The sequence below is a fragment of the Equus caballus genome, chromosome 22 (genome assembly GCF_041296265.1).
Source record: "Equus caballus isolate H_3958 breed thoroughbred chromosome 22, TB-T2T, whole genome shotgun sequence".
NCBI classification, from domain to species: Eukaryota; Metazoa; Chordata; class Mammalia; order Perissodactyla; family Equidae; genus Equus; species Equus caballus.
In genome coordinates, this window is record NC_091705.1 from 50,525,737 (window position 1) to 50,538,790 (window position 13,054).

The following is a 13,054-nucleotide window of genomic DNA, read 5'->3' on the forward strand; positions in this document are numbered from 1 at the left end:
GCTGTTTGCGCTGCTGGGCTTGGTGGGATTTGAAGGTTCCCTGAAGGAAGGATGGGGTGTCTGCAAGGGTCCCCCTCTCACCCTGTCCCTTGTGAGGGCGCCCTGAATGCTTCGTCCCAGCTCGGCTCAGCCTCTGTGACACAGATGAGCAGAAGCTGGACCCCCCTTCCACCCTGGATGCCAGGGGCGTTGGGTCACGAGCTATACTCCTAGTGTCGGGAAGGCTGGCCCTGCACTGGGCTCGCGGGGCTGGGTAGGCGCTCGGGGAGTGCTGCCCGAGGAAGGAGGGGCCCCAGAGCTGTGACGCTGCCGACAACTATATCAAAGCATCGCCCCCGAGGTCGCCGACCCCTCCCACAGGGGCGTGGCGAGGCCGGCCCATATAGACGCGGCACCGCAGCGGAGCCGGAGCGCGGGTGGCTGCAGGTAGGACTGGCCGAGGCTGTCCCCGCTCCAGGGCACCCGGAGGCCGCAGCCGCCACTCCAGCTGGGAGAGGACCATGTGGGCGCCCGAGCGGCCGCTGCTGACCCCGCCGGCGGCGCTGGCCGCGCTGCTGCTGGCGCTGGCCGTGCGCGGGGCGGCAGCGGGCGCGCCCACGTACCCTTGGCGGGACGCGGAGACGCGGGAGTGGCTGGTGTGCAGCCAGTGCCCCCCGGGCACCTTCGTGCAGCGGCCGTGCGGCCGGGACAGCCCCACGACGTGCGGCGCGTGCCCGCCGCGCCACTACACGCAGTTCTGGAACTACCTGGAGCGCTGCCGCTACTGCAACGTCATCTGCGGGGAGCGCGAGGAGGAGGCGCGGCCGTGCGGGGCCACCCACAACCGCGCCTGCCGCTGCCGCCCCGGCTTCTTCGCGCACGCCGGCTTCTGCCTGGAGCACGCGCCCTGCCCGCCCGGCGCCGGCGTGGCGGCCCCCGGTGGGTGCGGGGCCCGGGGGGGTGGCGTGGGCACTTCAGCCCGGCGAGGAAGACACCCCAGCTCCACTTGACTCCGTCCCCACCTCTCGTCCCCAGGCACTGCCAGCCGAAACACGCAGTGCCAGCCGTGTGCGCCGGGCACCTTCTCGGCCAGCAGCTCGAGCTCCGAGCAGTGCCAGCCACACCGCAACTGCACGGCCCTGGGCCTGGCGGTCAACGTTCCGGGCTCCCCCTCCCATGACGCGCTGTGCACCAGCTGCACCGCCTTCCCGCTCGGGGAGCTGGAGTCTGGAGGACCAGGTGACCCGGGGGTCCATGGAGTCAGCCTGTGCCCCTGCCGCTCAGCTCTCAGAGCTGAGTCCAGCCCTGGAACATGAGGCATTTAGCTGGCCCCTGGGAAGGGCCTCCAGAAGCCTTGTGAGGTCAAGGGGCACTGGAGGCCCCCCCCCACCACAGAGCCCTGGGGTGGTAGGGGTGCATTTTAGTGCTGGCAGGTGATGCTATCCCCACCCCACCCTCGGACGTAGGGAAACGGAGGCCCAGAGAGTTTAAGCAGCTTGTTTGAGGTCACACAGCAGTGAAGTGGCAGACCCTTAGTGAGGCTTCTCATCCTTGGCCACGGCCCCTCCCAGTCCCCCCCATCTTGCAGCCCCACTTCCCCCTCCCACTAGACTCTCAGCGGTCTCACCCGTTTCTTAGCTCAGGGATTTCCCCTTTGTCCTGCACCCTCCCAATGTCCCCATCAGGGACATCAGGGTCTGCGGGCTGACGACCTGCTGCTGGGCCTGACTGAGCCCCCGACCCCGACCCTCCTGCAGGAACTGAGGAGTGCGAGCGCGCCGTCATCGATTTTGTGGTCTTCCAGGACATCTCCTTCAAGAGGCTCCTGCGGCTGCAGCAGGCCCTGATGGGCCCCGGGGGACAGAGTCTGACACCCAGGGAGGGCCGAATGGCCTTGCAGCTGAAGCTGTGGCAGCAGCTCACGGAGCTCCGTGAGGCACGGACTGAGCCGCTGTTGGCAAGGCTGCTGCAGGCACTGCGCGAGGCCAGGCTGCCTGGGCTGGAGCGCACCATCCGAGAGCGGTTCCTCCTGGCTCACTGAGCACCCCCTTATTTATTCTACTCCCCGGCCATGCCCTCCGTGGGCACTGCCCCCAGCCTTGCCAAAGGAGGCTTCTGACCAGGCTCCTGTTGTGCTAAGAGTTTATTTTTTATAAAGCTGTGTGTCAAACTGAGCGCTCTGTCTGCTGGGAGCACAGTGGGGACGCCTGGTGGGGAAGACACCCAACGGGCCGCCCCAGTGCTCCTCAAGCCCTTGGGCTGCCCAACCCCCCATCCCCCACCAGAACAGACCCTTGATGGGGGAAGCATTGTTGATGATGGCCAGGTGGCAGGTGTGCCCCTTCCAGCTGTGGGGTGCGGCAGGGGTCCCTGAGGCTCACTCTGTGACCCCTCAAGTCATTCAAGGGTCAGGACAGCGTGGAGGGTCAGGGCTGGCCAGGGAGGGTCATTGTGGCAGACAGTGCCCAGAAGGGGCACATCAAGAAGTCCAGAGACTCCCTGGCACAGGACCCAGCTTGGACCGGCCAGTGCCAGACTGTGTGCCCTGGGTGGCCAGGAAACCCCATCCCTCTTACTCTGCCCTTCCTTCAAGTTCCACCCACTCCCAACCGATCCCAACCCGCTCCCAACCGGTGGGGATTTCCCAGAAGGACACCAGCCAGACTTCCTCCAAGGCCTGTGCGTCCCATGCTTTCTGGGAAACAAGGCTTTTCTGCTCCTGGGCAGGCTCAGATGAAGGCTTGACTGCTCCAGAACAGCCTGGGGGACTCCCAGCCCTCCCCTCAGGCTCTGGAGCCCCCTGCCTGACCCCCAAAAGGGGAAGGGAAGGGCCTCACAGCCGGTGAGTCACCTCACCTGCAGCTGGGTCCCCACCCCCACCCTGACTCATCCCTTTCCCAGCAACTCCTCGCAGGCCCCCACTGGGGAGGGAGGGCAGGCTGGAGGGACCTGACCCTCCAACACGAAGCCACCAGGTCTCTGGCTGTTGCCATGGAAGCAGGAAGGCAGTGCCCAGACAGCTGGGAGTCCACACCCAGAGCAACGATGGCCAGGAGCTACTCGGACCACCTTTATTTTGCATGCTTACCCCAGCCAGCACCAGCCAGACAGCCTCCTGCCCACAGCCTGGCCCACTGGATGTTGCCTGCTCCCACAGGGGCCGTGTGTATATGTGTGTGGGGGGGTCTCCACTCCCCCGCACAGGCCTGGAAAGGGATTTCTAGACATCTTGTCCCCAGACCTGAGGGAGACTCCACTCCTCACCCCAGCTGGGAATGCAGGCCCAGCACACCACCAATTCAGCTCCTTGGGGAGCTAGCTCACCTTCTCAATACACCCGTGCAACCGGAGTGGGCAACCATGGTTGTCCCATGTTGGTGGCAGGTGTGTGTGCTTAAGAGGGGACACCCACACCCAACACAGCCTCCTGGCTTTTCCCTTCTTGCTGAGGATCAAAATGACGCCATGTGGGGTTGAGGCGGGGCACATGGCCTCCCACACATACTTTCCCTGCCCCGTCTCAAGACTGCATCAGAACCCAAGGCCCTGCTGGCCTTCGGGGACGTGGACAAGGTCTCCCTCCAGGTGACACCAGCCCCCAGCCCACCTCCAAGATCACAGGAGGCAGAGGCTGAGGGCAGCCGTGGCCCCAGTGTCCTCCATGGGTGCACCATGCAGAGCTCCTGGAGCTCCGGAGGGTCCCACAGCTCTGGAAAGCCCTACTTCCAACCAGCTCCCCTGAGGCTGTGCCCCGGGCAGACATGCAAGCTCCAGAGGGAGAGTTAGCCTGCTCACGCCAAGGCCTCACCCCCAAGGCCCCAACCGGAGCCTCAGGGGTGGGGAACTAGGTCTGATGTGGCCACAGGCCCCACTGGGGGTCAAATAGGGCTTGTGTGGTGCCCGGTGGCCCTGGGGCCCCAAATCCCCTCAGCAGAAGCCTCCAGATGCCTACGCTTTTCCAGACACAGAGAAAAGTTTGTCTTAGAGAAAAAACAAAGCAAATGGAAAAACCAAAAGGCAAAGCAAACCCAGCCCCCAGGATTGGACGGCTGGTGCCAGCAGGAGCGCTCCTCTTGTGCCCGGGGACGAGCTGTGCGCCTACGTGATATCCCTCTGTCGTGGTGGCCGGTGCACATTCCGCACAACGCACTTCACCATCCACTCGATGCCTTCGCGCACCCCTTTGCTGTGGAGACAGTGGGCATGAGGCAGGGCCGGCCGTGCCCCCGGCCCACCAGATGGGGCCCTACTCACCCCGTGAGGGCCGAGCAGGCCTGGGTCAGGCAGTCGCGCCTGCCGATCTTGGAGGTGCAGTCGCTGAATGCTGTCTTGATGTCAGGGATCGAGAGACAAGTCTGTGGGGAGGCGAGGCCGTGAGGAGCAGTGCCCTGTCCCTCTGAGGCCATATTCCCGGCTCCAGGGCAGTCTCTAGAGCTGGTCTGGGTTGGACATGAGCTCGTGGCGGGGGGCTGAGGACAGGGTATGAAGCAGTGGTGGCCCCCTGGGGGCTTCTCTTCCCAGGAGGGGTCCTGTCTGGTGAGTGGCCTGACAGGGACATGGGAGCAGGTGGCAGGGAAGAGAGAGCCGAACAGACCACACGTGATCTAGGATGCACCCTGGCCCTCAGGACCGCTGGTGGTCATGACATGTGCTCCAGAAAAGGGGCACTGCTATACAGCACCCCCACCACGCAGACAGTCCATGCAGTCACCAAGCCACCCCACACCTGGGTGGACAGGTGCAGCTGACCAATGGCCTGTCTGTGCCCCTCCACTGCTGCCCCTGGTCCTGGGAGGTGCCAACCCCAAGAGCAGCACACAGATCAAGGGCTGTGCTAACTCCCACCTTGGGGTCCCTGTCGTTTCTCTCCAGACTATCACCTGAGTCTCCCCATCACGAGGCTGCCGGCTGCAAAGGGACACGCTCAGCCACCCTCCAGTGGAGAGAAGGCACCCAACGTGGCGGCAGAGGCCTGGGGGAGGGGCTCTGTGCACCCTGGGAAGGCCCAGCTTGGGTGTCCGAGGAAGCCAATGGCCCTCCTCTGGAACAGGCACCCCTGCCCCCTGGCAGTGGGGAGCTCACACCAAAGGGCTCACCTCAATGTCCTGCTTGTTGGCCAGCACCAGGATGGGCACACCGTCCAGGGCCTCACTCGTGACCATCTTCTCTGGCGGCGGAGAGGTGGCAGTGAGCACCCTTCCTCTGCCCTGGTGTCCCCACGTCCCTGCCAACCTCTCAGGCGGGGATGCTTTCTCTGGGCCAGGGCCCTTCTGACCTGGTGTGGGCCCAGCCTCCCCACAAGGCCAGCTCCAGACACACGAGATGTGCAGACTGGACCCGGCCATTTCCCCCAGCCCCCTCCCAGCCCTGGCCAGGCCACACCCACCGAATGCTTGCTTGGACTCCGAGAGTCTCTCCTCGTCAGTGGAGTCGATGACATAGATGACACCATGGCACTCTGCGTAGTACTGAAGAGGGGCAGAAATGGGGTGCTGAGCCATGGGCCCTCGGCTGCCCCAGGGCAGCCCTGACTAGAAGACCCTTCCGGGGGCGGGGAGGTAGGGTGGAGTGGAGATGTGCCCCCTACCCCTTCAGGAAGGGCTTCTGAGCTTGGGCAGGGAGTGGCCCCCTCCCCCACACCTCCCAGTGCTGCATCTCAAACCCCACTTCAGTGTCTGCTCCTGAGAACCGCCCATGACCACAGCCTCCTGGTGGCCAAAAGGGGAAGATAAGGCTTGGGGACTGGACAAGACCAGACCAAGCCGGTCCCTCTGAAGACCTGGAGGTGGAGAGAGTGCTCTGGTGGGTCCTTGTGCTGGCTCAGACAGTAAGCCTGACAGGTGAGGCCAACACCACGTTAGAAGCAGCTCTGGCCCCTACACAGGATGGCAGGGCAAAGACGGAACCGGCACTACCGAGCTTGCAGCTCTATACGCCAGACTGGTGCCAGCAGGGTGGTCAGCCCTGGGCTTGCTGACACCAATGGTGTCTGTCACAAGAGCCCCTGCAACATTTAATCACCAGAGACTGGGGCCTGGGGCCAGTTATGCGGGTGCGAATGGAACATAGGACCTCTGGGAAGACAGATGCACAAAGCGGGGACATCTGAGGGAGGGACGCCCTGGGCACAGGGCGGAACGGATGCAGCCACAGACCTGGCGAGTCAACCCCCTATCCTGATCAGAAGAGAACGTCAGGAGCACCCGCATTCTCGGGGAGCAGACAGCAGCATCTTGGCCACTTGGCCCCAGCTCTCCTGCTTGTCCATCAGAGAGCCCAGGGATCCAGAACAACTGCACATTTGACAGACCACCACACTGACTGCTACAGCAAGGCCATTCTGCTGACTGGGCAGGACGAGCCAGTGGTCAGCAAGCTCAGGGCCCTGGTGATGCACGTGTTCCCAAGGGTGGGAGACAACTGGGGAGGGGCAAGCCTGGTAGCCCTGGACAATTCTTGGGGTGCAATGAGCAGGGCACCCCCACCCCAGCACAAGACAAACTTTTCTATCTGCATTGCCACAGAGAAGGAACCCAACAAGGGGCCTCCAGTGTTCTGCAAACCACCAGCCCCACACACAGGAACTTCTCTGGCCTATGTGCTGGGTGACGGAGAGTTGCAGGCATTCTGCAGGGGCTCCAAGGAGCAGTCTGGCTGTCTTGGGGCTGAAACAAGGGAGCTGGCAGGCCCTACAGTGGAGGTCTCCAAAACAAGAAGGGCTACTGTGTGGGGTTTGCAGCAAACCCAGTGAGAGAATCACCAGGCAGCCACTGGGGCCCCAGACACTGGCAGAGGACTTCACTCCTGGTGTGGAACTGGGCCCTGGCAGATGGGTGCTGGAGCCACCACCATACCTGGCAGATGTACGGTGACAGCCCAGCAGTGGTGGCAGTGACAAGAGCAGCACGACTGGGGCTAAGTGTGAGCAGGACCAGGGCACAGCAGGCTGCCCTGACCCTACAGCACCTGCCATGCTCCCAAGCCTGACGGCTGCGTCACATGTGGTCACATGGGGGGGATCCTACACAACCAGCAGAAAGTGAGAAGGGCTCAAGCTTGGAACCTTGGCTTCTGGGTGGGCACACGCTGAAGTGTGTGGCCTGGAGGAACAGGAGCCAGAAGTCCTCCCTGTGACAGACTGCCAGGTGGTCCAACTAGTCCCGCATGTGGGTGGACGTGGCCCAAGGCTGGCCGGCATACAGACCCATGGACACCACCACACAGTCTAGATGAAGGTGTGAGGCAGACGTGAGGCAGTGGACACAAGAGTAAAGGTCCACCAGACATCCACCAGGGACAAAATGACTCAGCTGGCCCAACAGAGTGCTGCAGTGCTGGACTGCATGGGGACCAGGGACTAGGACGCAGCACTGAGGACCTGGAGAGGGAGTTAAGAACTCTACTTCCTACCCCCCGGGGACCCACAGGGGACTCTGCTGTCCATCCCCAGGCCTGGGCTCTGCAGGGCTGGGGGTGTGGTCAGCACCAAGGCAGCCACTCAGCAGGAGACCCCCTGAGTCACGACCCCTGGCTGCCTCCTGAGCACATTGGGCAACTAGTGTCCAGGGCTCAGCAGAGACCCCTCCCTGGCAGGAGGTAGGGCACCCACTCCCTGGCAGGCCAGGGAGCATGTGAGGAACCCAGGAGTCCACCAGAGGAGGGCTCAGCAGGCAGGGGCTCAGACCCTCATGACGAGGCCACAGCACGGGCAGGAGTGGCAGTGAAGGTGGCCACAACCAGCTGCAAAGCAGGCCTACAGTTTGTCCCTCTCTCCTTCTTCCAGCTTCCCCTCAGGAGAAGGCCCTGGTCTTGGAGGATCCACTCCCCAACGCAGGGCATGGAGGTGAGCAGAGCACGGTGGGCGGTGACTGCACAGGAACCTGTCCCTTGCTGCGGCCTGGCTGCCCAGTGGCAGGCTGTGTGCCCAGTCGTCAGCCTCTAGTTGGCTCCTGCAGGACCCACTTTGATCCACAAAGGGCCACCTTAGCAGATCACAGTTGCCTAGGGCAGCCCACCATGGTGAGCTGCCAGGCAGCAGGGAGTCCTGGCCAGCATGGCCTGACAGGGGGCAGCCATGAGCAATTCTCCTCTCCACAGTCCCTCCGGCCCCAGCATGGGAGCCCTGCCTGGTCCTGCATCCTCTCGGCTCCCTTCCCAGGTGCTGGTCACCAATACGCACCCCAACCTCTGTCTCAGCCTCTGCTCCTGAGACCCTGGCCTGTGACAGAACATCAGGATCTGTTTCACTCCCCACATGGGTCTGGGGTTTGGACTGCCTTAGTCCAACTTAAACAGCCACAGAGAGCCTATCAGTGATCTTTTGACCACAGAACATAAGCTACTCTCCTGGTTAGAAAAGAGAGCAGGAGAAGATGCTTTGAGGGGACTAGAAAAAGGTCACTAGGTACCTGCTACTGGAGTCACACCAGAAATCAGGGCCTGGGCACTCAGTTCTAAACACATGGGCTACCGGCAAGCGTCAGGGCAGGTATACCTGCGCCCAGCACTGGGCTGGACCAACCCACCCTGCCAATCCACCAGAGGGGGCTGCCCAGGGAAGGAGCTAGGTCTGCCCTGCTCACCACTGGACCCCAGTGCTGGGCGCAGGCTGAGCTGGATACAGACTCCAGCCTTGGGGTGTCGGGGCAGGAGCACCACAGTAGGGTCTGAGAAATGCCCCAAACCTACGGCGAAAGATGAGACAGTTACTGTGGGCTTTGAAGACATCCTCCCCGACGGGGAAGGGGCCACCATGGGGAACAGGTCCTAAGCAGGGGACACAGGCCCGGGTGGTGGAGCTGAGCACCACAGGTTTGGCACCTTCCCCACATCTGTTTCTTGGCCATGTTTAGCAACACAGTCTCTAAGCTAAAAGGAACCAAGTGTGTCCTCACTGTCGGGGGAGCAACGCGGGAACTGGCAAAGGACTAGGGGAGCGGACAGCTCAGGAACAAAGTGGGTGAAGGGAGCTGCTGACAGGAGGGAAGGACAATGATGCTGAGGCTTCCGGAGGAGAGAGAGGAAGAGGCCCAGGGGTGCCACCTGGGGAGAGATGGCCCGAGGGGCAGGCAGTGCACGGCATCCGTATTACCTTGTCCCACAGAGACTGCAGCTCCTCCTGCCCCCCTAAGTCCCAGAACAGGAGGCGAGACTTTCCCACATCGACAGTGCCAACTGGGGGGAGAAGAAAACGGGCGAGGCTGTGGCCTTGATCCATGACACACCATCTCCCAGCCCTCCAGGGAGAGTAGGCCACTCTGGTGCTCCTCCAGGACCGGCCCACGGAGCTGGAGCAGAGGCCTCACACACAGGGCTCTGCTGCCTGCCTGCTGGCCTGAGAACATCACAGCATCCTCAGGGGTCTGCCCCCCAAACCCACAGCCCTAAAGGACCCCCTTACTGTTTAGACCCACGGTGGTGGTGATTTTGGATAGACTCATGCCCTTATAGTTCTTGTTAAACCGGGTTTTTGACTGCTCCAGGAAGGTCTAGGGAGAAGGAAAGAGAGGTGTCAGATAGGGGCTGGAGAAGTTTCCAAGTCTGTTTCCCAAATATCCCCCCTTGGACCCATTCTTCTAAAACACAGCAAAACAGAACAGTGTCTTGCGTTTAAAGCAGCGGGTGCCAACTGTCCCGCGGCCTTAAATGGGGTTTGGATCCTGTCTGGGCAGTGGATGTGCAAGTGAAGGAATAAAATCAAAAGGACCAGGGGATGTGGGCACAAGAACGCACCGTCTTCCCGGCATTGTCCAGACCCAGGATGAGGATGCAGTACTCGTCCTTCTGAAACATGTACTTGTACAGGCCCGACAGCAGCGTGTACATCCTGCCCTGGGCACCGCGAGAGACCGGTCACAACGATCCGACGGCGCCCCCTCCCGCCAGCTGCCCACAGTGGTGGACGGCGCCCGCGGCCCAGCCCGCGGCTGCCCAGAGCTGGCCTGGGGCACTCCCGACTCCCCGCGCCGCCCGACCCTCTTCCCCGCAACTCTCCCCATCCCTCCGGGCGTCTCCCTGGCGTCCTCGCTCAGGGGCGTTCTGCCCCCAGAACACAGACCAGATCTCTCCTCCTCCTTCCCAGTCACCGCCGAGCCTCCCTCCGCTGCCCGCCCGGGCCCCCGAGGCGCTCCCCGGCCGGGTAACCGCGCCCCTCCCACCCCGGCCCGCGAGGAACAGCCGCCCCTGCCCGCCCGGGAAACACGGCGAAAACCCCGGACGCCCGCCTCCGGGAGCGGCGTACGTGTGCGGGGCCTCCCGCCCCGCCCGGACACCGGTCTCCGGGGCCCGCGGGCCGGCCGCCGCGACGGCGGAGCCCCGTCCGCCGGTCCTCGCCGAGGCCTCGGGCCCGCCCGGGAGGCGGAGACCCAAGCCGCCTACCTGCGCCCGCGGGCCGCCGAGCCTGACCCCGCGGACCCGCGCTGACCCGCTGACCCCGCGCTGCGCCCGACGGGTCGCGGGCCCAGGAGTCCGGAAAGGGGCGGAGCCGTCCCGGCGGCCCCCGCGCCAGGCACTTCCGGTGGCGGCCGCGCTCGGGAGGAAGCGCGGGTCGGCCGTGAGGGCGGAAGCGGGGCGCCAGGCCGCTCTAGCCGGTGAGGCGGCGGGCTCTCTATGGCCCGGCGGGGCGCGGAGGCGGGGGCGCGGCGCCGAGGGGGCCCGGCCGGCGGCGACGCCGAGGCCCGATGGAGCCGGCGGCGGCTCTTCCGCCTGGAGCTGAGCGCCGCTCCCCGCCTGTCTTCTCGACCCGGCGGCGGGACCGCGAGCTGCTCCCGGCTCCGCGGGCGGCCCTGAGGGGGTCCTGAGGGCCCCGCGCCCGCCGGCACAGGCTCCCGCCGGCTCACCGGCTTCTCTCCCCGCAGCGCCGGCTCCCGGGCCGACCCCAGCATCCGGGCCGCTTCCCGAGGACCCAGGCGACCCCGCCGCGAGCCCCCGGGCAACCGCCCCCACGAGCACCCGGGCGCCCCCCGCGACGACCCGGGCCGCCCCCCAGGGCCGGGCGCCCTCGGGATGGACGAGGACAGCCTGCAGGCCGCCCTGCAGGCCCACGGCGCGCAGCTGCGGCAGGTGGAGCGGGCCCTGCGCGCCGGCCTGGACGCCTCCGAGCTGGCCGACCTGCGCCGGCTGCAGCGGGACCTCCGCGAGCTGATCGCGCTCACGGAGGCCAGCCTGGCGTCCGTCAGGCAGAGCAAGCTGCTGGCCGCGCTGGACGGCGAGCGCGCGGCGCAGGACGAGGCCGAGCGCCCGGCCTTCCCGGAGGCCGCCGCCGAGGCCGCGGAGGGGCCGGAGGCCGAGCCCGAGCGCGAGGCCGGGCCCGAGGCCGGCGCGCCGGGGCCCGAGGCCGGCGGGGAGGCCGGCGCCGCGCTGAGCGGGCGCACGGTGAGCGCGCCCTACCGCAGCCCGTGGGGCGCGCTGGAGTACCACGGCGCCATGGTGGTGGGCGCCGAGGCGGCGGCGGGCGGCGCGGCGGGCGTGCGCGTGCTCTACCTCTACCCCACGCACCGCGCGCTCAAGCCCTGCCCGTTCTTCCTGGAGGGCCGCTGCCGCTTCCAGGAGAGCTGCAGGTAGGCGCCGCGGGCCGCGGGCCTGGCCCGAGGGTCTCCGGGGTCTCGGGTAAAGCAGGAGTGCGCAAGCGCGCCGGTGGGGAGAAGGGGCCCGGCTCGTCGCGGACTCGCCGTGGAGCTGCAGGGCGCGGCCGCCCGCGGTCCGCCTTTCCCGGCCCCTTCCGTCGGCTCTCCCTGCCCTGCGTGTCCCTGGGCCTGTCTTAAAGCAAATCCTGGGAAGTTACTGGCTTTCCATCTACAGAGACTTCAGGACGTTCCCCTAATGTAACTGATAAGGACGTTCTAAGAAAGTTAACCTCCGGGTCGTCGTTGCACCTAACAGGTGTGGCAGCAGTACCTCGTTCAGCTCACATTCCCACGTGGTTATGACGACGTCTCCTTTCTCTCAGGGCGTGACTTGACTTTTGCTTCTTCGTACTTTATCTTTGGAAGGGGTGTTTCCTGAAATTCCTAGTAGATGGTTTTCTTCTTTAGCTTATAGTCCAGGGTGCCGCTCTAGTTCTTTGCTCATCTTAGTTCTTTATAGACTTATTTGTCACATGCCCCTTTTTTCCTTCTTTCTTCCTGGGTCTCACTAAAGAACAGCACACGTGCAGAGCACTGCACGGAATCGTAAGGGCGCTCCCTAAGTTTGCGGAGCAGACTCCCGTGTCACCAGCAAACACCTCAAGGAAGGGGGTCACCCATCCTTTGTGCCACTAGTCCCTCTGGAGGGCATGTCCATGTCCCTGTGCGATGATGAGAGCTGGCACCTCCGGGTGCTGCTTGCTCTGCGCCAGGCACTGTTCCTAGAGTGTTGTGGTATGAACGTGTGTGCAGCCCCACCAGCTTGGTTCAGAGGACGAAGCTGGGCCACTTGGCAGTCTGGCTCTGAGACAGCCCCTGACCACTGTCCTTTCCAGTGCTGCTTCCTGTGTCGGCGTTAGGCCTCTCTGCCGAGTCCCACAAACACCCACCTTGCCATCCTGGGACTAAGTTATTGTCTTGCATTTGCTGGGGGGTTGTAAAAATAAAGTAGGCAATGTTGAAGCAGCATTTGACCCCCACTTTGCCACAGTCCCCTCCCCATTCTGAGAGGCTGTCGTTGTCACACTTTGGTGTGTGTCTCTCTCGTATGTGTGTTCTTTACAGGCATATGTGTGTCCATAAGTAGTACTTGTCTGTGCTTTGTTCTCTCAGTAAGTTCATTCTGCAACTTGCAGTTCTCACTAAGCACGTTTGTGGGAGACAGACTGATATTTATAGGACTAGTTGTTTGTTTTAATTTCTGTATCTCCCCTCAGATGAATATGCCACATTTTACTTAATCTGTTCCTTTCTGATGTTTCCCAATTTTTACTTATTTCAGTGTGCTGTGAAATTCCTAGTTCCTGTCTTCTTTTGTACCTGATGAGAATTTCCCTAGTGTGTAGCCAGCATGGAGGGTTGTGCACGTTTTCTGGTCTTGTTGGCGTAGGGTCCCTAGTCCCTACTCTTCCCCACACTTGCCCTCAGTAACATTATCTGACTGCAGATTT

The 13,054-nt window shown here is 63.6% G+C and overlaps 3 protein-coding genes and 1 non-coding gene across 14 annotated transcripts in view; 2 read left to right on the forward strand and 2 right to left on the reverse strand.

The window, feature by feature from the left end:
- Window positions 1-2,153, forward strand: TNFRSF6B (TNF receptor superfamily member 6b). Its single transcript, XM_023626953.2, has 3 exons — window positions 1-918; window positions 1,015-1,218; window positions 1,737-2,153. Exons 1-3 carry the CDS (start codon window positions 501-503, stop codon window positions 2,018-2,020), a joined length of 906 nt encoding a protein of 301 aa, XP_023482721.1. The 5' UTR covers window positions 1-500; the 3' UTR covers window positions 2,021-2,153.
- On the reverse strand, window positions 2,108-11,877 carry ARFRP1 (ADP ribosylation factor related protein 1). 11 transcript variants are annotated; one of them, XR_011431107.1, is made up of 8 exons: window positions 11,476-11,877; window positions 9,712-9,805; window positions 9,380-9,467; window positions 9,071-9,153; window positions 5,366-5,447; window positions 5,076-5,141; window positions 4,234-4,334; window positions 2,108-4,165 (listed from the first exon to the last, which is right to left on the reverse strand). XR_011431107.1 is itself a non-coding variant. In XM_070247989.1 (8 exons), the coding sequence occupies exons 2-8, from the start codon at window positions 9,802-9,804 to the stop codon at window positions 4,078-4,080; spliced, it is 606 nt and encodes a 201-aa protein (XP_070104090.1). In that variant the 5' UTR covers window position 9,805; window positions 11,476-11,877; the 3' UTR covers window positions 2,108-4,077. The 11 variants fall into 11 exon arrangements, 6 of the variants coding, with proteins under 6 accessions (XP_070104090.1, XP_070104088.1, XP_070104086.1 ...); XR_002803002.2 differs by lacking the exon at window positions 11,476-11,877 and adding an exon at window positions 10,357-10,490; XR_011431104.1 differs by lacking the exon at window positions 11,476-11,877 and adding an exon at window positions 10,357-10,490 and having other exon boundaries at window positions 9,712-9,810.
- MIR8963 (microRNA mir-8963) lies at window positions 2,438-2,578 on the reverse strand. The gene has a single exon (NR_127967.1). It is a non-coding gene; the product is annotated as a microRNA mir-8963 (primary transcript).
- Window positions 10,984-13,054, forward strand: part of ZGPAT (zinc finger CCCH-type and G-patch domain containing) — a 19,794-nt gene continuing 17,723 nt past the window's right edge. Inside the window, exon 1 of the mRNA XM_023626951.2 lies at window positions 10,984-11,537. Coding sequence (XP_023482719.1) covers window positions 10,984-11,537 — 554 coding nt within the window. The remainder of the gene's footprint in view (window positions 11,538-13,054) is intronic.

What these genes read in the sequence shown, in the direction of transcription:
- TNFRSF6B (XM_023626953.2), top strand. Translation starts at nt 501, where the DNA reads ATGTGGGCGCCCGAGCGGCCGCTGCTGACCCCGCCGGCGGCGCTGGCC. An exon ending in CGCCGGCGTGGCGGCCCCCG is followed by an intron (nt 919 to 1,014) that starts GTGGGTGCGGGG and finishes TCTCGTCCCCAG; the next exon opens with GCACTGCCAGCCGAAACACG. An exon ending in GCTGGAGTCTGGAGGACCAG is followed by an intron (nt 1,219 to 1,736) that starts GTGACCCGGGGG and finishes ACCCTCCTGCAG; the next exon opens with GAACTGAGGAGTGCGAGCGC.
- ARFRP1 (XM_070247987.1), bottom strand. Translation starts at nt 10,862, where the DNA reads ATGCTGGGGTCGGCCCGGGAGCCGGCGCTGCGGGGAGAGAAGCCGGTG. An exon ending in TCGGCGGCCCGCGGGCGCAG is followed by an intron (nt 9,806 to 10,356) that starts GTAGGCGGCTTG and finishes TGCCCAGGGCAG; the next exon opens with GATGTACACGCTGCTGTCGG. An exon ending in TGGACAATGCCGGGAAGACG is followed by an intron (nt 9,468 to 9,711) that starts GTGCGTTCTTGT and finishes CCTTCTCCCTAG; the next exon opens with ACCTTCCTGGAGCAGTCAAA.